The following is a 23,042-nucleotide window of genomic DNA, read 5'->3' as shown; positions in this document are numbered from 1 at the left end:
GACAGTAATGACCTAGGCAGGACTCACCTTGGCACACAGAGGCCCAAGAAGTGGCGCTGAGGGAGTGGTGGGCCTGAGCACTCACAGTGGGTGAAGAAGCACATGAGACAAGGCCCCAAAGCCTCCATATGGACCAGATCTTGCCATGGAGGATGGCAGAGGTCACAGGACACCCCTAGGCATCCTCCTCAGGAATTTGATTGGCTTAAGAATAATTTTTCTGACTTGAGGTCTGAGGATGAGGTGGAAGAAAAGAGACTTCATGGAGACATTCAGGGGCGTGTCCAAGAGAGGACTGTCCAGGGGACTCTTAGTCTTCTTCAGTTCTGTCTGCAAATCATAGTGGACCAGCCTCTGTCTGGGCCGCTGGTTCCCTGTGGTCTGTCCACCTGCTGAGCTCCGTGCATCCCCTCGCCCGCAGTCAAGTAAGAGGCCTGCGGTGTAGCATGCCCGGGGCTTAGGGAGCAGGCTCTTAACACAGCAGGGCCCTTCAGATGTTGCCTAACTGACAAGCCCAGGCTGGTGCCTGCCATCATCTGTTCACAAAGACACAGCTTCACACAGTCTCTGGACTGGAAGGAACATTGGAGGTCAGTCTATTCCAGCTCTTGGGTGGGAACTTGCAGCCCGTTCCAATAATTTAAGAGTTCGTCCTTCTACTGCACCAAAGACCTAGAGACAGTTTGTTCCGACTTCTCCATAGTGTGTCATTAGAAACTTCCCTCACCCATGGATTGCAGTCCTCTGTGAACCCCCACCCCAAGGATGAAGTGTAACACATCTCGGGTTTTTGTGTCTGGCAATGAGGGATGCGATAAGCCCAGATTTGGGAACACAAATCTTTTTGCCCTTCACACTACAGCTATGAGAATGGTCTCCATGGTTACAGCAGCTTCTCAGAGGTGTCTAGATTTTCATTTTTTTTTTCCTCCAGTCCTCTAAATGTCTAATTTACGAGTAATCAGTTTAGGCAACCTGGAAAGTTTCGCGTGTGTGCGTGAATATCAAGAAACGTATATCATATATTCAGCACCCCAAAAGTAGGTTGACAGGAAAATTTTTGGCACGTTTTTCTTCTCCCACTCTAAAAAGAAATTTGGGCTGACTTTAAAATGTTCAAGTTAAACAAGATTCAATGAAGGAAGCGTGGTCTTCAGATTCTTCAAAGGCACGTGAGCCTCGGAGGGCCGGGGCTGACCTAATTATGTTTTCTTTAATGTGGAATCGCTATTTGCCCAACACCCCATTTGCATCTCCCCATCACGTTCAAATGGCGGGGACATTGATCTTTTTTTTTAAAAAGCATCCTTTGAACATGAAAGTGTTGCCCTCCCCCCTTGGTTGTTTTTTTTTTTTTTTCCTCCTTGTAAGAGCGGCGATAAGGATGGATCGATAATTACATTGTTGGATAAAAATGAATATAAATTTTATTGAAAAAGAACCCCAGTAACAATGTGAGGACAGCATCTTCAACAGCCAGTGGCCCACACTACTCAGCACACACGGGGAGAAATAGTCACCTCTGCGGCTTTACTTACTCCAGATGAAAGGAAACGGCAGACCTCAGATAAACCGCCTTTGAAATCCCACAACAGTGAGCTATGTGGTCACACCATTAACCTGGTGTTTACTGCCGGCCAACCAGTGCCGTTTAGTTAGCGGAGGGAGAACCCATCGCTTCAGTAAGCACGGCAAAGAAAATGCCGGACCACTGCGGGAACTTTTCTCCTTTTCAAGTCCTTTGAGAATTTCGCCGAGTTTATTGGCAACGTCTCCCTCCTGCTTCACAACAGGAAATGGTTCTTTATATCTAGCTCAAATCCTTCATGCTTCAGTTAATCTATTTACGTCTCTTTAATCTCGGTGGGCTGGGAGGAGTCCGTCCTCATGGGACAATGTAACATATGGAGAACTCAAAATATTCACAATCAGACAGAGAACAGTCCAGCTGAGCTGGTGGCACTTTTGAAGCAAGCTGAAAAGAGCTTAATTGCACCCCTTTGCCTCACCACGCCCCATCCTTCTGCACCCTGGCGCCCATCCTGGGGCCTGCCTGGCAAAACGCTGGGTTTGATCAGTTTCAGCCTGTCATTGCCATAGTAATGAGTGTGATCACAGCGACCCCAGACAGGCATTCCTGTGCCCAGGGTTTCTGTCTCAGGAAAGGCTTTCTGGGCAAGATGCTCAATTCTTAATCCCATCCTGTCTTCTCACCACGCCAGGCCAGGAGTCTCCCCAGGCTCTTCTGGACAGTCTGCAAGACAACGCTGACATTGGCATATCTACCACGAGGATAACTATCCACGATGTGAATGCCGTAGACAGCATAACTTGTCCGCAAGGGACGAGAAAGCACCTAGTGATTTTTAACAAATATCATAAAAAGAGCCAGCTTGGGGGTTTGCAGCGGTGGCAACTTCGCATGTGATCCACCAGGGGGCGCTCGTGCCATTTGATCGGCCAATGAGACTCGTGGACCAGCAGACAAAGAGGGGGATTTGAATAAAAAGCCTTCAAAACGCAGCCTCCAAATTTCCAGGCTGAGCAGCATGCGTGTAAAAATTCATGAAGATTGGATTCGGTTTCGTGTATCTTTGCTTCAGTAAAAAGAAACGCAGGCGTTTTTCCGAGTGCACCTACAGCTGCCTTGACAAAGGAACTACCTGGTTAAACGAGGAGGGCGGGGCGTGTGGATGACCCGGGCCGCTGCTAGAGGCTCGGTCTGGGTCTCTGGTGCTGAGGACAGCTCCTGTTTTGTGGGGTAGCATCCTCCACAAGCTCCAGAATAGATTAATTATGCTGTTTTGAAAAAAACATGGGGATCATTTTCTGCAGGGCTAGCAGTGGCTGTCGCGGCTGTGTCTAGCGAGTGGCAGGGACCGCCGAAGCACTTACTATTTCGTTAAAACATAGCACAGTTCTTTCTGATCATAAAATAAAAGGGGTGAGGAAAAGCTGTTTCCAGGCAGTGCAAACTCCACCGTCTTCTTGTAGTGGAGACAACGCCACCCCCACCCCACCCCACCCCACCCCATTTTGGTGCGTTTTCCAGGCGTGAGTGACAAGATGCTGATGGGCTGAGACTGCCAGAGGACCCTGGACATGAGCCAAGGCAGCTCAGCCCCTAGCAGCCATGCTAATCGCAAGTGAGGTTACCCAGTCTGGTGGAGGGGGGCTATCTGGTATCAGATGGGTAGCAGTGGGGACCTGTGGGAAAGGGGCAGAAAGGAATGAAGAGCTGAAGTTCTGGGATCCTAGGTCTTCAAATAGGTTCCACTTGGCAGACTGCCCACCCAGAGATGCGGGTGCCTATGGCTGAGCCCTTTGTGTTCACCTCTATAGTCCCAGGATTTAGCATGAGGGGTCAGCCACTTATCGAAGGAGTCTGATGGGCTCTTATTGAGGAAAGAGTTGACTGCAGAGGCTGTGAGTATCCCAAGCTGGCTCTGGAGGCAGCTGAGCCTGAGGACATTCCTCAGAGAGCAGTGAGGGATGTGTGTGTGTGTGTGTGTGTGTGTGTGTGTGTGTGTGTGTCCTGAGACAGGCACAGTGAGCAGAGTCCTAGAACCCTGAAGTTTGGAGGGGACCCCCCTGGAGCACATCTGTGCACTGGGATGCTACTGCAGGAACCTCTTGGGGGGGGGGGCTCTCCTCAGGCCTTCCCTGCTTGCAGCAGCCTGCTTCCCCCCCCTCAGCTGTTGCCATGGAAACACCAGCCTCAGGTGCTGCTGAGGGCCAGCTAGGCAGCTCAGGCTTTTTAGGACAGGCCAGAGCAAGTAAGAGGCCCTCAACTGTTCCCAGTGGAAGGAAGGTTGAACTCAGGGCAGGGGTTGTCATCTCAGAGAAAGACAGGAGGGAAAATGGCTATGATAGGGCTTTCCTCAGAGACAGGGACCAACACTTTCTCTAGGGGGCAGGTGGTGGTCCCCTCAGCTTGGTTTGGTTTGTAAGGAAGGAGTAACATTTTGTTATCAGATACTATCCCTGGTATCTGATAACTGCTGGGGCTAATCTGCTTGCCCAGGGCCCAGGTCATCAGTCAGGCTCCCAGCGGGCTATGTAGGCATTTGAGGCTCCTGAGGATGGCTGGCGGGGGTGGGGTGGGGTGGGGTGGGACAATCTCCAGGCCCTCAGCTAAACTCTGGTAGGCACATAAAATCAGGGTCTTCACCCTTCCATGTGGGTTGCTGGACCTCCATCCCTGGTCCCCAGCCAGGACATCCGAATGTGCACAGGGCTGCTTTCCTGCCCTTAGCACATCTCAGAGATGCTAGGGATCGGGAGTCAACAGCCTCCAGTTGGCTGAGGGTCAGCTGGTTTGTTTTCTACACCCACCCCCTTCACAAGCTCTTGAAGAGCTTGAAGTTTCTAATAGGAGCACTAGGAATGTGGAAGATGGGCAGGCCCGACATTCCCTGGGGTCCAGAAGGTAGTGGGGAGAAACACCATGTTACTTGCAGGGGGAACACACCTTTCTCATAGATTCAGCCTCAAACACCAGGCAGGCATCGTGGGGAAAGCTTTCAGCACCGGCAACACCTCTGCTTTCCCACTCAGCTCTACAGCAACAAAGTCCTAACACAAGAGCAGGCACAGGCAGGGGTGTACATTTCACAATACCTTGGATTTACATAGCACCTTTTTCTTCTAGAGGGCCCTGGCCTCTGTCTCTTCTTCCACAGCCACACTGAGTGAGCCTTTGGCGGCACGGATTCCTCAGTGCCTGTGACACAGCAGGGAGATTGAGGCAGAGGGGACTGAAGCAGAGGCCTAGAAGTGGTTTCATGCAGATTAGTGGTGTCCTGGGCTCTCTGCTCTTAGCTTGGGCCCTCCCTGGGCAGGGCTGGCCGTGTAACCCTGGGGGACCATGAAGAAACGCAGCCCCTCACTGGTCATTCACTTTGTATTTCAGGATGTAGCTGTAGAAGTTGTGGTTAGCATTCTCTAGCACCATGACGTAGACTTCCTGGCAGCCAGCTGTGTTGCAGCTGCCCTCCCAGTAGCCCTCAGGGTTAAGAGTGAGGGGCCACGTGTCCTGTCCTTTCACCAGAGCTTTGGCGATACCATGCAGCTTTAGTTTGAAGGCTATGTTGCGGTTGGCGGGAAGCACACCGGAGAGAGGCTCTAGCAGTTCATTGTCCTGTCCCCAGTTGCCAAAGCTCTCGGGGAACATGGGCCAGTTCACCTTGGTGTTGGCGCAGCACAAGAGGTAGTTGAACACAAAGATGAAGTTCCCTTGTTCTTGCCTCTTCTTCACAAAGATCTTAAGGGCAAACTTGCCAGCATGGGGCAGCTGGACTTTGAGCTCGGTCCTCTTCCCTCGGTTCAACTGGAAGATGTAGCGCCGCTGTGTCTCCTCAGTGATGGGGCCGTCATCGCCATGAAGGGACGCCAGGACACTGATGCCCTCTTCCACGCCAAAGCTGATGGCGCAGCGGCCATCGCTGGTGTGAATGATGGGGTCAGAGTGAGAGGGCTTCGTGATGCCCATCTGCTCCGAGAACCAGCTGGGGCCCACGGGCTGGTGGAGCTCACTGGGCAGCCGGACAGAGAAGTCTACATAGTTGCACTTGAGTGTGTATTCTAGCACCGAGCTGTAGATTTCAGAGTTGCCCTTGGCGAAGATCTGCAGCTTGTGGGTGCCCATGGTTGGAGGGTACACCTCCAGCTTCATCCCGTTCTTCCTGAGGCTCAGGAGCCCGTGCTCCTGCTTGCCATTGAGCATGAACATGAACAGAGTTGGGGCCCGGCTCTCCATGGTGATTGTGGCTTTCCCATTCACTGCAGAGAGCAAGTCGTGGTTAGGTGAGGCGGATCCAGTGTGTGCTGGGGGATGCTTAAGCACTGGGGGGGGGGAGGGGGGAAGGTGTGACTTACAGTGTGTGTCTATGTCTGTGGTTGTGAAGATTTCTACCAAGCTTGCTTTTTTAACAGTGTGACGGCCCTGAACGCAGTATTCTTCTGACTCATTTGGGTGAATATTTTTGAGACAGCTGATAACTGTGATAGCTGGGGTGGGGTGGGGTGGGGGATGGGCAAGAAAACCCTACCCTAGCCTTCCTCTACTCTCCCACTTGCTTTACATTAGATGAAGCCTGCCTGGATATTTTATTTGATTCCAGATCAGGGAGGGGTCTAAAAGGATGGGAAGAGTGCTGTCTCCTTCAATTCTTACGTCTTAAAAAGAGATTTATTTTTATGTGTGTGCACGCATGTCTTTGTGTGAATGCTGTGCGTGTGTGTGTGTGTGTGTGTGTGTGTATGTATGTGTGTGCGTGTGCCTGTGGAGTCCTGAAGAGGGTACTGATTCCTGTGTGTGTAATGGTTCAGAAGAGGATACTGATCCCCCTGAAGCTAGAGTTACAGGCAATTGTGAGCTGACTTAAGGATGTGGGTACCGGGAACAGAACTCAAGTTGTCTGGATGAGCTCCAAGTTCTCTTAAACACTGAGCTATCCACCCCCCCCAACTCTGAAGTATTACTTTTGTATCACTCCCCTGTAAAGATTATGGTATCAACAGCTGTCATATGAACACCACACCGTAACCAGAACGGGCTTTCCTCCAGGAGTCTATGCCCAGGAGTGTTAACAGGGTATTTTTCTGGATTCCCCTCCCAACACTTGCTTCTCACACAGGGAGCCATAGCTGTGCTTCTGAACTGGGTCTCAGCGAACCACTGAACCCATCTCTCCTGCCAGCTCCCCCTTGCCTTGCCTCTGCACTCCTCTACTGGAACATTGCTTTTCACTGGCTCAGGAAGGCTTTTTCTATCTGGGCTTCTCTGGCTCACCAGGCAGTGTCTGCTCTGAGAGCCAGGCCATGGCTTCTGTTAGAAGCTGACCACCCCAGCCCTTGCCCAGCAACTTCTCCAGCCCCGCTCATGGATGGAGACAGGCAAAGGAGAAGGCTGTCTGATTCACGTCCACTATTAATCCTCCATTCCATACATGGTGGGGACTCACCCTAAAGACCTGGCTGCAAAGAGTCTGCTTCAGCCCTTCAGGTGAGCTGGACATGCTGGAGGGATGCTGGACATGCTGGAGGGATGCTGGAGGGATGCTGGAGGGATGCTGGAGGGATGCTGGAGGGATGCTGGAGGGATGCTGGACATGCTGGAGGGATGCTGGAGGGATGCTGGAGGGATGCTGGAGGGATGCTGGAGGGATGCTGGAGGGATGCTGGAGGGATGCTGGAGGGGTGCTGGAGGGATGGATGCTGGAGGGGTGCTGGAGGGATGCTGGAGGGATGGATGCTAGAGGGATGCTGGAGGGGTGCTGGAGGGATGCTGGAGGCCTCCTGGAGGCCTCTTCCAGAGAACCCACCATTTTCCAGAATGAATCATGGGAGTGCTTTTTCTATGCTCTGCCTTTGTCTGTGCTGTAGGCTCTTTGGAAGAGCTTAGCACCTGTCTTAGAGAATATTTGGCAGAAATGTGCTGAGCATCTCAGAAGAGGTGAATTATTGGGGACCCCAAAGGCCACTGAAGGACTGTGGCTGGCACTTCTTTATCCTCTCTGCCTCTTCTCTCCTCCCTGTATCCGTGACTCTCTCCTTCCTCTTCACTCTACCCTCTCCCCTGCCCCCTTCCCTTGCTTCTTTTCAAGCTCTATTCTCAAGGCAACTCACAGGCACCAAGAAATATTCTTACAATAAGGAGCATGAATATGGAATTGAGTTTTAGGTTAGTATAAATTAAGAAATCTGGTGTTTACACTTTTACATCTCCCCAAAAAAGGCAAACTCAACTCAGCAGTATGATCACGAGGGCGCTGTGGTCTGCTCGAGTCTTTCTTGTGGTTTCATGTCTCACGATAGAGACCGCAGTGCAGACCTCTGCCAGACTCAGGTGCAGGAAATGAGCTTTGAAGTGAGCAGCCGTGGGCTGTTGCTTCAACAGCTGAAGCGGCCACGTGTCTGTGACTAACCAGAGACCACGGCAGCTCTGCATCCAAATCAAGAATCCATGGGGAAGTGCAATGGGCAAGAGGTACCTGCTCCTGACTGCCCCCTGGTGGACCCCCCTGCCTTGTCCCATCAGCCTGTGGGGTGGGGTCAAGGCCATCATCCCTCAGGCCCGCCTAGCTGATTGCTTCTGGGATCTCAGGCCTTCTGTCTGGGATGTGTGGAGGCCTCCTGGTGGCAGAGCGGGTGCTGTCAGGTTGGGCTTTAATGAGAAGGGGGAGGTGGGCTGGTCAGCCTTCCTGACCCCTGCTGTGGTGCGCCAAGAGCAGGACCAGGCTCTGGATCCCCAGAGAGGCACAAGAAACAGTCCTTTGAGGTCCATGACTGTGGTCCTGGGGTCAGGCCTTGTCCCTTAAGAGTGTTGCAAACGCCCAGCAGCCATGGTTTCCATGCTGTGTCAAGGGACAATGAGTGTCAGCTCAGGCCATGGAAGATAGCTAAGCTTGGCGGTCTGATTTTCTTGGCTTACTCTAGTGGGAAGGGAGCTTCAGCCATCACTGGGGCTCTGCCTTGTGTACCTGCTTCTCCTTACCTGTTCTGATCATGGACATCTCTGGGTGGGCACTCAGCATGCCCTTGTTGTAGAATTCACTCTTGTGGTACATGCTGTTCTCAAACTGCCTCAGAGACTGGGGCGGCTTCAGCAGCTGCCAGTTTTTGTTGTCTGGGAAGTGATCCTCGATGAACAGGGCAGGGTGGGTGAGGAAGTAGAATTCATTGTAGCTGGAGTAGAGGAAGACCTGGTTAGGAGCTGGGTGTGAGAGTAGGTTTGACCACTATCACCCACATCCAGGTATCTCACGGGGAGCTTTGGGAAATCTTTGTCTAGCTGACCCAACCACTGGATTGGGTGTTGCTGATTAACAGAAGTTTGTCAGCAGGATGATCTGTGGTCCTAATGTGGGCACTGGAGACTCTTCGGGTGGCTGTGTGCAGATCCTGGGGCCACACGGGATCTGAGGTCCCTTCTGAGACAAGGCCACAGCATGAACTCAGGGCCTGCTCGCAGAGCCGTAGGAGGTTATAGATAGGGTGAGGTAGAAAGGACAGCTTTCTCTCTGTTTAATGCCTAAAAGTAGTTTGAAAGGACCAAAACCATGGTACATAAGAGCGGGTGTGAACAGCGAAAGGATGGAGAGGTAGGGAGGCAAGGGGACAGTGTTCTAGTTGTGCTGGACCCTTCTTGCCCCTGTGCCAGGGGGAAGGGGGTATGCAGTAGGGGAACTTCTGTGGCTCCTTAGGGCTGGTCAGAGACAGAGACAAAGAGAAGGAAAGGGAGACAGCCTGGGCTTGGGAGGCTTTGCTCCGCCTAAGGGGGACACTGTTGAGGGTAACAGCTCTATGTAGGGTGAGTGTGCAGGGCCAAGGTTTCGCTTGCACACATTGGAGGAAACAGTCTGTTTCCCAAATAAAGGGGGATCTAGACTGCTGAGGGACATCACGACCCATGAAAATGCCATGCTTGGCTGAAGGTTAAGTTCAGGGTTGAACAAGCCTTGGAGGATGATCCAGACTGCACCGTAAGGACCCAGGTGGCTTAGCCCCACCTACACCTCTCCTATCTGCCAACTGCATCCTTCTTCCTCCTTCAGAGAACAGGAATTGGAGGAGAAGATGGAGCATAGAGGAGGCACCTTAGCCTCGCCCCTCCTCATGTGTGACCTGGGGCAAACAGGAGGGGCTCCTGGGTTTAGCTTCATGGACTCATGGAGAGTCAGAGGAGTCACAGAAGGCAGAGGTGACAAGAAAATTCAGCTCCTTGCAAGCGACCTGGAACCAGCTTTCAGGAAGGCGAGAGTAGCTAGGCAAGGCTGTCCAGCCTTCCTCTAACACTTGGCCCTTCCCTTCCCCCACATGCCTCCCTTCTTCAACCTTGTCCGCACCCCATACACAGACAAGAAAGACACTGGCAAAACTGAGCCTCGTACTTACAGGAAGGTGAATTTGGAGGTGGTGGTGTCCACCAGGCCGCTGCCCCAGGTGCTGTCCACCAGGTGCCAACGACCCTCAAGGTACACAGCATTCCAGGCGTGGTCGAACTCTCCGGAGAAGCTTTGGCCGGTCTGGTAGCCAAAGCCCTTTGAGTAGCCAGGCACGGTGACACACTGCACGCCAGCAACCCTGGGGATGGGACATGGGTCTGAGAAGGGGCTTGAGTGCTAGGGGTGTGTGGACAGGGATCCAGAGTGCTGGCAGGCCCTGCCTGTGCAGACTGACTGCAGCCCTGTTGTTTGCTAGTCCCCTGAGACTCTTCAGCTTACTTCTGAAGTGTCTCCCCAGGGCCTGCTTGCCATGATCCGATGCACAGCATCTCAGGAGGAAAAATCAGGACAAGAGTGAGGACGGCCTCGAGAATGCAGGGAGCAGGGAGACAGAGATGTTCTTGGAAGAAAACCAACGTGAAAGAGCTGCACACAGAGGCGGGGAAGCCAGCATACCTCCGGCGGGTGCTGGTGATGAGGAAGGAGGTAGCTGAGCTCTGATTTCTGGCTGTTCCTCTCTGCATGGGCTTGGGAAGGCAGGCAAACTGGTGTGTCCAGAACTAACCTAGGAGAATGGGCTGGCTGCCAGGAGACCTGACCATCAGCTTTGGCCTTCATGAGGAAGGAACAGAAAGCACCATGGTGCATTAATATCCTTCCCTGACTACCTGCCTGGACTTCTGCATTGGCCAGTTTTGCATCACCATGACACAAGCTAGAGTCATCAGAGGATGGAGCCTCTATTGAGAAAGTGCCTCCATAGGATCGGGCTGTAGGCAAGATCAAAGGGCATTTTCTTACTAAATGACTAATAAGGGGAGAACCCAGGCCATTGTGGGTGGAGACACCCCTGGGCTAGTGGTCTTGGGTTCTATAAAAAGCAGACTGAGCAAGCCATTGGGAGCAAGCTAGTAAGCAGGGCTCCTCCATGGTCTCTGCACCAGCTTCTGCCTCCCAGGTTCCTGTCTTGTTTGAGTTCCTGCCCTGACTTCCTTCGATGATGAACTGTGATATGGAAGCATAAGCTGCATAAACCCTTTCCTCCCCAAGTTGCTTTGGTCATGGCGTCTCATCACAGCAATAGTAGCCCTGACTGAGACAGCCACCATCTTGAAGTCTCTACCTGCTCCGCGAGGAGTGGAAACGTTGACTGGCTAGCCTTGTCTTTTTGACAGGGTATCCCCATGGCACGCAGCAATGCAGGTATCACTTTGGGGAAAGTTGAACTGTGGGGGATTGGAGTGCCTGTCACTTTTAGAGACCTCATAAAACCAGGTCTGGGCTGTGGCCAACATTCCAAGGCTGAATCAGCAAGTCCCCTGAGGGCCCTGCCTCCCCCACCCACTGGCCTCTCTCTTCAGCAGCTCCTCCCCAACATGGCAATGGACAAATGGACAGTACCAGTCTACATGGAGCTGCTGGCCCTGGGCCTGCTGGCCCTGGTGCTGAGTTGCTCTGCCCCAACACTTTTCTTGCGTTTGTGAAAACTGGTATAATAAATTCACAAGTCTACTGAGTCCTGGATGCCTAAAGTGATTCGTCAGCGGAACCCCATCTGCACCTCAACAACTACCCACCCTCCACACATGCTGATCCTGAACATCGCTCTGAGGTCCACATCAGGTAGCCGGGCCTGGTCACTCTCAGGATGCATTGGGTCTGAATCTCCAGTCCCATTAAACAACAGGGTCTTAGACTAATGGGGTAAGACGATCACATACTGACTGTGAGTGTAGGGAGAGGCTTGCCCATGGAGATGGGTATTTAGCTCACATTTAGTAGAAGGCCACACTGAGTATCACTGACCTACACTTATGTGTCATTTGCCGGGTCACTGGGGCAAATGTGGTAGCTTGAAAATTAAGAGATTCTCATTTCTCTCATTGCATCACATGCAGATGACCATGGTATGTCACCCCATCCGCTGTAGCCCTCCTTTCCTTGCAGAGCCACGCTGAGGCGACTCACACTGAGACTCCTTTCAGGGGGTGACATGTGATGGTCCCTGTTGAGGTTTGGTCTGTTGTTACATATTGTAACGCTGAGTACTGAACCCCAAGGTCTGGTTGCCTCCAGAGATGAGGAAATCCTCATTGTACACCCATTGGCGCTATGTAACATTGCCCTCCAAGTTATCCCTGATTGGTCAATAAAGACGCCTACGGCCTGCAGCTGGGCAGAAGAGAGGTAGGCAGGTTTTGGTTTCTGGGCTTGGCGTCTGAAGCAGAGACCACAAGGAGAGAGGAGGAGAGAGAAGAAGGAAGAAGATACCATGAGGTAGGCTGATCTCCCCATGGCCATGAGGGCCAGCCATGAGTAGGAGCAGCCCAGGGGGAACAAACAAGTGATATCTCTGGGTTATTGACAAGGAAGTAGACAAAATAACACAGAGGGCTGATATCTGCCCAGCTCTAGTGCTGTTACGGCTTGTTTAAAATATGTTTTGTGTCTTTTATTTGGGAACTATATGGTCAAGGGTGGGGAAAAAATCACCAATTAAATTAAATCCCTCCTCTTCTGTCCACAGTGCCAAAGAGGCGTTAGGTCTCCAGGGTTTCCTAGGGAATCTCACGATATTATAGCAGCTGGGCCCTGTGAAATTATTTCAGGAACACTTGGGGACATTCTGTTGACAGACACCAAGAGTTGCTAGACCTCGGTGGTAGGGTTTTCTGCTGGTGATGCTCCAAAATGAGTCCCAGAACAGAAGGTCTTTCTGAGGCAGGAAGCCACGGCAGACAGTCTCTCTGAGTGTAAATATATATATTCATGGAGAACGAGGGCAGGGGTGGGTAGGGAGAGATTCTTGATCCCTCGGAAATGGGGTTATAGGTATGTTTATTTAAATTCCTCTGCACCTTACTTTTTTTGGGGGGGGGGCTGTAGGTCAGGCCCAGAGTGCTTGCCTTGCATGCAAGAGCGAAGACTCACTCTCCAGTACTGTAAAAAGAAGCAGGGTGGGGCGGGGGAGGGAGCACAGCAACATTTTAAAATATGATTATGTGTTAGTTATAGGATTGGGAAAACTTAAGTTATATTCTTCAGTGAATTATTCCCCATTGTTGCTCGAAAACACTGTGTATGTAAACTTTAGCCTGGTGTGGAGGGAAGTCCTGGGAACCTTTGTGTTTCAAATGGCTCACTTCGCAGGAAGGGCAAGCGGTGAGTGGAACGCTGGGGTCTGGATTGATGTCTGGTGCTGGCTTTCTGCTCAGAGCATCAGGAGCAAGGAAGGAGTGGGGAGCAGTTAGCATCCACATCTTCTCTGGGTGCTGGAGTGAACTGGGCTCTCCTGTAGGCAGACTGTGTCTCCTCCAACTGGGGGAAGCTTGTTTCTTCCACCCAGGAGAAGCAAGTGGGGAAGGGTCTTGCCCAGCCCAGGAACGAGCCATTGGAGGGAGAAGGGATGAGTGACATGTACCTATATTGCTCCAAGCTGGAATGGGTGGCCATAGACTGCAGCCAGGAAATCAGAACTCTATTGCTACCTCTACCAGTCACCTGCAGTGACCTTGCCAGGTTCATTATGGGCTAAAAAGGATGGTTGGCATTAAGTGATCTCCAGGGGGCAATTCTCCTCTGACAGACCGAGGAGAAGGAGAAAGGGCCGTGGGGATTGCCTGTGGCAGAACTAAGATGAAAAATGAAGTCAGCTGTAAGTTTATGCATTGCTGGAGTATGACATGGGGATATTTTATTATCTGACAACTATGTGTAAGATGAATTGGACAGAAGTCACAATGTAAAGTGTTGTCAATAATCCGTAGTTTTTATATGAATTAAATATTTCACAGGCATAAAACTATCTATCTGATTGTAGAACTATCTATCCAGCCTCTCTGGCTCCTGATCAGACCACGATCCGTGACCCCTTCACGTCATTGAAAGAGCTCTGACCGTACAAATGGTGTGGCAAGCATAACAGCCGGCACTGGGCGTGGGTGTGTGTGTGTGTGGTGGGGAGGGCAGCACATGACACACAATGAACCACAGTGAGAGATTGTTCCAACACAAGGCTCAGTGGCTGCCTTAGAAGGGCTCGTGCTTGCGAAGCAGGAGGATCTGTGAACTGTCAGTGAAACACCAGACTGAAGCAAAAAAGTGCTGAAGAAGGGATCTCAGGTGAGACGTGTTTCTACCTGCCGAGTAGCTTGGCTAGCCAGCCCCAAACACAGCCCAAGGCTGTCTATCTATATAACAACCTTAGGCTGCAGAATCCTGCTTCTCCATCTGAGAGTCCTGACAGTACCACTGTTGGGGCACCAGCACAGGGAGGATGTGCATCTGATGTTGCAAAGCCAGCTTGCATGCAGGACTCACGAGCAAACCTTTTGCAACAGCCAGAACATCAGGAGAAAGCAGCAGCCCATTCCCAGCCAGGGCTGGGGCTCGGGGAACCCAACCAATGATCTGAGGCTTTGAAGAACACTTGACCTTCCTCTGCAGCCTGATGAATACGCACTGAGTATGAGAAGCAAACTGAGAAGCAAATGGAAGGTGCCGTTACCTAGTGACCTTGGCTGGCTTCTGGAGCTATGAGCACATTTCCTTGTCACTTATCAAAGATCTGAGCATACCAGCTTGCTGTGGTGTGTCCCCTGAGTACTGAATGAGGAGTTGACTGTCCAGACCATGATGGTTGATTGATACAGATAAGGTCCAGGCCCTGCCACAGGAGCTGTGTGATACAGGTATAGCCTGTGAGAAGCTGGTAGCGTAGGTGAGGGGCTTGGGCAGGCAGGGACACTCTGCGCACAGCAGCCTTTGACCATGCTAAATGAAACGTTCTTTTCTTTCATTATCTTGTTGAAGGCGTGTGATTTCTAAGTAGGGTGTAAGCAGCGGCATCTCTCTCAACACTTGGATTTGATTTCTTACAAACTTAGATATCTCTCTGTCCTTGCCACACACCTGTCCACCTCTGGCTTCCTGAGACATGATCTCAGAGGTTTCCTGTCTAACTGTGGCTTTGAGAGAAAGGCTACCTGACTTGGGGACACACAGCCAGCTAAAGTAAAGACAATCCTGGGGTCCAGCAGTCCTGAGACACAGTCTGAGAGCTTTCGAACTATGCCAGGACTTTTGCAGACCAACATTCTGTTTTCATTTGTAGGTCTGTCGGTGATATACAATGAAATGAAGAGATGATCCGCGAGAGAATTCAAGCTTGTATCATCCTCCAGTGTAGCCACAGTGGAGGAGGAGTTTAGGTGTCCCTTTCAGAGGCCTTATGTGACAAAGTCAGTGCTGGCAATAATTAAATTATTTAAGGCAGCTCTGGGCGGATGCAGGCCTTTAGTTCTCTCTACTCTGGAGTACTTTAGTTCTAGCACTCTGGAGGCTGAGGTAGGAAAGTCACAAGTACAGGATCTGCCTGAGTTGCTGAGTGAGTTGAAGATCAGCCTGGGTAACTCAGAGAGACGCTGACTCCAAAACTTAACGAAGAGGCAGCTCAGTGATAGGGTTCTTAGCTGGCTAGCATATATAAGACTCTGGGTTCAGTCTCCAATACTGCTGAAAAAGAAGAAAATAAGACCACCCAGCTCCTGGAGAATCTACATCTCCCTAGAGGCTTAGATGGCCACTATAGTCATATTGCCCACCAGCAGCTAACCAAGCAGGCATGCCTCTGTCCTTGCTCTTCATGACCCTAGAAGATGTCATGGAAGATGGATGGAAATGCAGCTGACATATGATTGGTGACAACCAGCCTGCTCAGTGCCAAAGCTTCAGACTGGCAATAAAGCGCCGGTTACCTCAAATCTCTGGAAAAATTTGCTGGCTGGTGTTACTGGGGCCGTGATTACAGTGGGGGAGAGAATTTACTGCAGGCTGACTCAGTGGCAGGTGCCTGGGGAATTAACCTTGGCCCCTGCAAGGAGATTAGGCAGAATCAATTAAGGCTGTGGGCAATCGGGGCTGAAGACAGACTTACTGCTCAATGATAGAAAGCCAGGAAGAAACTGGACCAGCAATTACATGGGGGACGAGAGAGCTAACAAAGCACACCACATCGGGAATGTAGGAAAGACAAAGGGGGAAACAGAGAATGCCTGGGAATATCTAAGTCCTTACCAAACTGCTCTGTTAAATCAGTCTTTAATGAGGCCCTGGCCAGGAAGCAGAGCGTTAAGCAGGACTTCCGAGGACGGCGCTTTCTAAGAGGCCACCCTGGCAGTCCACAGACTCAATCAGCAGGTGTGGATTGCGTGTCTGCAATTATTAAGGAACCAACTAATGAATTTACCAAATGATTTGCAGCCATTCCAGGGGTCAAGGGGCTTAGGGAGGCCATGCATGAATGGGTTACTGATCCTTAAGGCAGCTAGCATTAACACTTAAGGGAGTTCACCGAACTCTGAGCTACTGTTAAGTGTCCCAGGCAGTGCAAGGAATTTTGTGCATGGTCATCGCTAGGTTGAGACTAACTTTAGCTGATGTGAAATGTTGGGGGTGTATTTTAATGATGAGCTGCAGGGCAGGATGTGGCCATTGTTAAGCATCTGGAACAGGTCAGAGAGCCGACAGAGTCAATCAAGGCAAGCGTCAGTTTTCTGGATCTATGTGGGTGGGCTGGCAGAGGCAGTAGGAAAGTTCCACAAAAAGGCTCCAATGCTTATGAAAGATGCCGTGAGTCTTAAAAAAAAAAAATAGCATTTCCCAAGTCAGTGGAGCGGCACCTCCACGTGGCATGTTCTACTGTTCCGCCCTGAAAGCAATGCAGTCCCTAAAATACAGATGAAGAAACCGAGGCTTGAAAGGAAGCTGTCTTACCTAAATGAACAAAACTCATAAGTGGTCAGTTAGGGATGGGGGCCCTGGTCTTTCTGACTGTACCTGTGGCACATCTACAGTGAGCCGGGAGGCTCAGGAGACACACAGACATGCCTTCAAGACTCAAGACTGTTGCTACCTGAAGGAGTCCTGCGCTGAGGAGGCGGAGCTGGTGAGTCCATCAAGCATGGGGGCGGGGCTCACGAGGCCCCACCCCTTTCTGGGAAGTTCTAGGCCGTTAAGGGTTGGGGGGCGGGGGGAGGGCAGGAGAGCCAAATTGCTCAGTGGTAAGCTACCCTTATTTAACTAACCCCTACTCTTGTAGACAACCCTAATAAAATAGAGTGGCCCCCAAAGACATGAAAATAGGAGTGGGGGAGTCTGTTGGGAAGAAGGGGTTTAGTGGGAGGGGAAGGAGGTGAGGGGACTATGGGGGAGACATTCAAAGTACAATATGCATATGAAATTGTGAAAGAATGAATCAACTAGAAAAAAAATCCAGGGTCTGGAGAGATGCCTCAGTGGTTAAGAGCACTGACTGGTCTTCCAAAAGTCCTGAGTTCAAATCCCAGCAACCACATGGTAGCTCACAACCATCTGTAATAGGATCTGATACCCTCTTCTGAAGGTAGCTACAGTATACTCCTATATATAAAATAAAATAAATAATTCTTAAAAAAATAAACCTTAAAACAAAACCCATCATGAGAAAAAAAGAAAAAGAAATCCAAGTGTTTTCAAATTTACAAATTCCTATGAAAACAACCACATTCTGAAAGATGCCACGCAGGCACTGAAAACCTGGTGGTGTTCTGTTATTCAAAAGAAAACACACACGTCTGCCAGGCATATCCTTCCTGCTTCTCACCATTCTGAAATGCCTATTAAAAGCCTACTGTGTGTAAATGCCAATTGAGGGTCTACTGTGTGGAGAATCTGGGCCAGATGTTCTCAGAGAGGCAGAAGAGGGGTGGGGGATTAAGACACAGGAAGAAAGGCACATAGAGAGAACTGTGCTGAGAACAAGCCAGAGAAGGCACATGGGTGTCACTGTCACCTGGGAAGGGACATGAGTGCCACTATCACCTGGGAAGTCATGTGGGCGTCACTATCTCAACTCTACCTAGGTGACTCAGAGCCAACTAGTTGTTTTCCTTGTCTTGTACATTTTGGAGACTATTTACAGAAAGCATTTTTTTTTTTAATTCAAAAAAGTTATTAGTGGGCTGACAAGATGGCTCAGTGGGTAAAAGCACTTGCCACCAAGCCTGGTTCAATTCCCTCATGTTACAGAGAGTTGACTTTTGAAAGTTGACCTCTGACCTTCACATGAATGCTATGACATGTATATGCCTCCCCCTGCCCAGAGACACAGAGGCATAACTAACTAACTAACTAAACATAATATAGTTAAAAAAAATTATTAGCAGAACAGTTGCTACATACCCATAATCCCAGCACTTAGGCCAGCCTTGCCACACAGTGAATTCAAAGCCAGCCTGAGCTCCAGAGCTAGAGTCTGTCTGGAGCACCATGGGAGGGATGAGGCTTAGTGGGAGATCATTTGTTTTCCCTGGGAAAGGCCCTGGGTTTGATTCCTCAGCATCACCTGGAGTAAAGAGCTACAAGATGAAAACCTAATGTAACTCGCACAAGTTAGTAGACAAGGTCAGATGTCAAAGGATAGGAAGGAGGCTCTGGGGTGGGGCCTAGAGAAATGCCAGGAAGGACTGTGCACTCATGGGAAGCTGAAGCAGAAGTGTTGTGTGAGTGTTGCTTCGAGGTGCAGAGCCAACAGGTGGCTGAGGTCAAGTTTTGGAGGACTTTGAAAGACACTGGGAACCCAGGGACAGGGAGACCCAAAGACAATGGGGCACCTGGCTCTGGGGCTGGGGATGTCATTGGGAACATGGAGAAGTAGAAGGTACTGCTGGAGGGAGAACAATGGGTCAGCCAGCATAGATCCTGCCCAGGTTGTCTCTGAGGCTAGGGTCCCAGAGATGGGAAGTGGAAGTTTGGAGCAGGGAGTTGGGCAAGAGGGCTAGAGGGACCCAGAACCAGGTATCTGCCCATACCTGGAAGCAGTAATTGGGAGGCACTGGAGCTCAGGCCAAGAGTGGGTTGTGTGCATCTCAAGACAGGGCACACACAAGTGCACACAAGGCCACGGGGGACCAGCAGCACAACGCTAAGCCATGCCAGCTGCTTGACTAGGGACCATCTGTTACTATGGTTTGACAACTGCCACCTACAGTCCTGATAGGTGGACACTGGGTATCTGAGACCTACTCACAGCTTTTCAGGGACATAGACAATCACTCACTTCCTGGTTGTTCCCTAGGAGAACCCAGGAGACCTCAGAAAGGGGAGCTGTAGAGATCCATCCGTATGGCTCCCCAAGACTTGAGACTGTCTTGATGTTAACAAGAAGTACTGTGGCCTGTTCTCCCACTTGTGCCTGTGTCTGTGCCATAGCTCTGAGAATGGGGCCCCAAGGCACAGAGAACCACCTTCTGGCTACTGAGCTTTCCTACCAACGGATCTTTCCAAGCACGGCTCCTCTCCCTCCTCAAAGGACAGCCTTTCATAGTCTCCTTGGCGTCAGCGGCCACTGTCCTCTGGCTTCCAGGCCTGCCATTCTTTTAACCTTCAGCTGCACAGTGAAGGGAGAAGGCAGAAAAGGGGCCTTTTATAACCAAATTATCTTTGTGCATTCATCTGCCATTATGTTAATGCATGGCGAAGCCCGGCAGATGGTCCAAAGTCAATTACACTGGTGTTAAAAAGGGAGAAATTGACCTTTTCAGGACTCACTTGGATTCCCCGGCAGAGTTTGCAAACTCAAGCTCCAGACCTGGCATGGCGGCAGAGGCACAGAGGGACAGAAGGAGAAGAAAGAAGCAGGCAGTCGGGTGACAACAGCCCGGGGACTCTTGCTTATCACAGGCTGTCTTTCATACCTGCACATCCTTTCAAAGAGGCCGGCATAACCATCACAGTTGGTCTTCTGGGTCCTCAGGATGTCAGTGGGTTTGAAGGCCTGGCGGTCCTTCTCCTGGGCAGCCTCAACGTCGTACTCTGGAGGACAGAGGAGGCGGCTGTGGGCACGCAAGGCTCCCAGGTGCGCGAGGGTGGCTCAGTGAGGAAGGGAAAGCCACAGAGCTCATAGGATGGCCTTCACCCCCCATCTGTGCTCAGGAGGAAACGGTGGCATGAACAGAAACAGGACGCCAACCTAGCCAGATGTGGTCACCTTTTGTGTAGGTGGCAAAAGGGACATCGAGGCCAAAGCAGAGAGGACCACCTGGTCCTCATGGTACACACCTTTAATCCCAGCACTCAGAAAGTAGAAGTGGGCAGATAGATCTCAAGACCAGCCTAGTCTACATAGTGAGTTCCATGCCAGCTAGGGCTGCCTAATGAAACCTTGTCTAAGAGGGGAAGAAAGCTGGTAGTGGTGTAGGGAAGGAGGCAGCTGCCCTCAGGTTCAGACCTTGGGTGAGTACATTTTCTAAGTTGCACCTGGAGGACAAAGAAGAGCCTCGGGGAATCCAAGTGGGACACTGGCTGTTCTTCATGTCAAAGGAACAAGGGTCCACCCCGCCACTTAGTTGGCCACCATTTCCCCCATTTGCAGGCTTCAGCAAGGGAACCTGTGATTTGTCAGGACCTGGCAAGATTCCCTTAACTGTCTCATGGAGAGCAGTGGGCAGCTGCTCAGGCCCAGGTTTCTAAGATGGCTTAGAGAACCCTGGGAGTAGGTGGAAGCCAGCGGCTGGGGACACAGGTGGGACAGCAGGAGACAGGAATATGAGCACTTGCCCTAGCTGGCACTTGTCTTAGGACCTTCTGGTGTTCATACAGCTGTGTCTTCCTCAGCCTGTGGCCACCCTCTTGGTGATGGGCCATCCTGGGTTCTCATCTCTGTAGAGCGGGCTTACTAGGAATCCTGGACCCAGGGAGGGCAGCTTCTGGGTGAAGGCCCAGTTCAGGAGGGTGGCTTTTACCTTCCTTGGTTACTTCAGGCACGTCTCCCTGACCTAACTCCTCACTCTGATGAGGCAACAGAAGCAGAGATCTGAAGGAAGGGACATCCAGGGTCCCCAGTGCTACCCCCTTAGTGGCATACCTATGTGGTGGCAGATCCAGATCCAGATGGCTCTGACCCTTTCCAGATCGCTGTGGGCTTCCTGGAGCAAGTCACTCACCAGCTCATTCAGGCCACTCTTGACTGTCACCTGGGAGCAGAAAGATCAGACTCTATGGGGGCCAGGGGAGGATGGGAGTGTGACACCCACCAAATCTGGCCAGCTACTCTTTCTCCAGTGAGGAAGCTGGAACGGGGCCCAGGAGGGCAGAGGGTGGTGGGGGATAAATAGTGTGGTGATAGGGGAGTTGGACAGGGCATGTGTGCTGGCCAGTTGAAGACCAGGTGTTAGAGCCACCTCAGCTTTCCTCTTCCCATCTGGGACCAGTCAGGCAGGTATCCAGGTAGCTACAGCAGCCTGTGGTCATGGTTAAGATTTACTAAACCTGAACTACGCTGGCTAGTTTTACGTCAACTTGCCACAAACTAGAGTCATCTGGGAAGAAGAAATCTCGATTGAGAAATACCCCTCACCAGATTGGCCTGTGGACAAGCTTGTCTTATTGTCTTAATTGATGATTGACATGGGAGGTAGTGTCATCTCTGGGCTGGTGGTCCTGAGTGCTATAGGAAAGCAAGCCACGAGGAGCAAGCCAGTAAGCAGTGTTCTTGATGGCCTAGGCATCAGTTTCTATCTCTAGGCTTCTTGCTTTGAGTTCCTGCCTCCATGTCCTTGGATAAGGGACTACAAGTTATAAGATGAAATAAACTCTATCCTCCCCAAGGTATTGTGTTTCATCACAGCAAGAGAAAAGCAACTAAGGCATTGCCTCTGGGTTTAACACAACCCTTGGGCCTCCTGTTCCTCACCCACACTGGTGGTGTTGAAATGTGTAAGATCCCCCATAGGCTCATGTATCTAAACACTTGGTCCCCAGATGGTGGCATTCTTTGAGAAGGTTGTGGAGCCTTCAGGAGGCAGAGCCTTGCTGGAAGAAGTAGGTCACTGGAGGCCAGGCCTTGAGGTTTTATAGCCTGCTCCATTTCCTGTCTGTTCTCTTCCTGCCTAGGGTTGCAATTTGTCTAGTCACCTCATGGTCCCAATACCCTCCCTGCCCTGAGACACAGTGCCTCCTCAAACTGTAAGCCAAAGCAAACTCTCCCTCCATCATCTTGACTCTTGCCAGTTATTTGATCACAGTCATTACAAAGTAACGAAGGTACACTGTGAAAGGACGGCCATAGACCATCCATCTGGTTTACTCAGTGTATGGTCAAGAGAGGCCTGGAGGTAGGCTCTTTTATCCTGACTTGGGGAACTCCAAGTCACCTTTGGGGCCCTTAGCCAGGGAGTCAATTCTCCTACCTGTGAGGCAGAGGCATCCAGTTTTTCAAAGAGCCGGAGGTCCAGGGGCATGGATTTCAAACTGGATCTGTCCCAGGGGTAGGCTGTTAACACAGGGAAACCAAGTCAGTACGGGGGTGGGGTAGGGTGGAGTACCCCTGAGGAGGGCTGTGAGCCCAATCCTAATAGTCACTTGGAGGATCCATGGCTCTTTTACCTTTCTTACACTGACACACTCATTCCAAGAGCTGTACCTCCTAGAAACGTTTGTTTGGGCAAAGTTGTCTGGGAACTGTGACTACCCCTATGGTCATCTTGAAGATCCACAGGGAACTTGAGATTATTTTGAAGACCCTGGAGGTTCAGCATTAAAAACCTTGGCTAACTCAATTGTATCCAAGACAATTACTGAAAGGATGATGCAATCCACTTTCCCACCCCTGATAATTAGTTTAAGTTTTTTTTTTTTCTTTCTGTAAGCAGTGTTGCTGGCCCATGGTATTCTTAATCGGGGAGGATCCATGGCCAAGTGTTTGGTGTAAGGTACCACAAGGCGTGTGGGTGTAAAGAAGCCTGGTAGAGCTGGTCACCAGGGTCTCAGTAGGGCACCCAGACTTTGAGTCAGGCCACGGGGGTAGAAAGGAAGAGGGAGAATAGGATGCTGGTATTGGTTTATGGCTAGTGTCTACCTATATTTTCCAATTGGATGTAGGAGTGCCCCAGTCTGTTCTGGGAGGCAGATCTGGGATTCAGGAGGTGACATCATCCTGGCTTGTGTTTACCCATAGAGTTGGACCTGGGGCATCTTAATGCAGATATAACCATCTAGTGTGGTCCGAAACCCAGCCATACTTCAGCTGCCCCCACCAGAAGGGGAATAACTGGCTAG

At 50.9% G+C, this 23,042-nt stretch overlaps 1 protein-coding gene across 1 annotated transcript in view; it reads right to left on the bottom strand.

Moving 5' to 3' along the window:
• Nucleotides 1-1,409: 1,409 nt before the first annotated feature.
• Ky (kyphoscoliosis peptidase) overlaps nt 1,410-23,042 on the bottom strand; it is a 40,550-nt gene continuing 18,917 nt past the window's right edge. The window contains exons 6-11 of the mRNA XM_021172657.1: nt 22,175-22,257; nt 20,851-20,959; nt 19,682-19,799; nt 9,898-10,086; nt 8,498-8,688; nt 1,410-5,781 (exon numbers count right to left, since the gene is read on the bottom strand). Of these exons, the coding sequence (XP_021028316.1) occupies nt 4,886-5,781; nt 8,498-8,688; nt 9,898-10,086; nt 19,682-19,799; nt 20,851-20,959; nt 22,175-22,257 (1,586 nt within the window). The 3' untranslated portion in view covers nt 1,410-4,885. The remainder of the gene's footprint in view (nt 5,782-8,497; nt 8,689-9,897; nt 10,087-19,681; nt 19,800-20,850; nt 20,960-22,174; nt 22,258-23,042) is intronic.

This window comes from Mus caroli, chromosome 9 (genome assembly GCF_900094665.2).
Source record: "Mus caroli chromosome 9, CAROLI_EIJ_v1.1, whole genome shotgun sequence".
NCBI lineage: Eukaryota > Metazoa > Chordata > Mammalia > Rodentia > Muridae > Mus > Mus caroli.
Note: the sequence above shows the minus strand (reverse complement) of the source record. Positions and strands in the feature narration are given on the sequence as shown.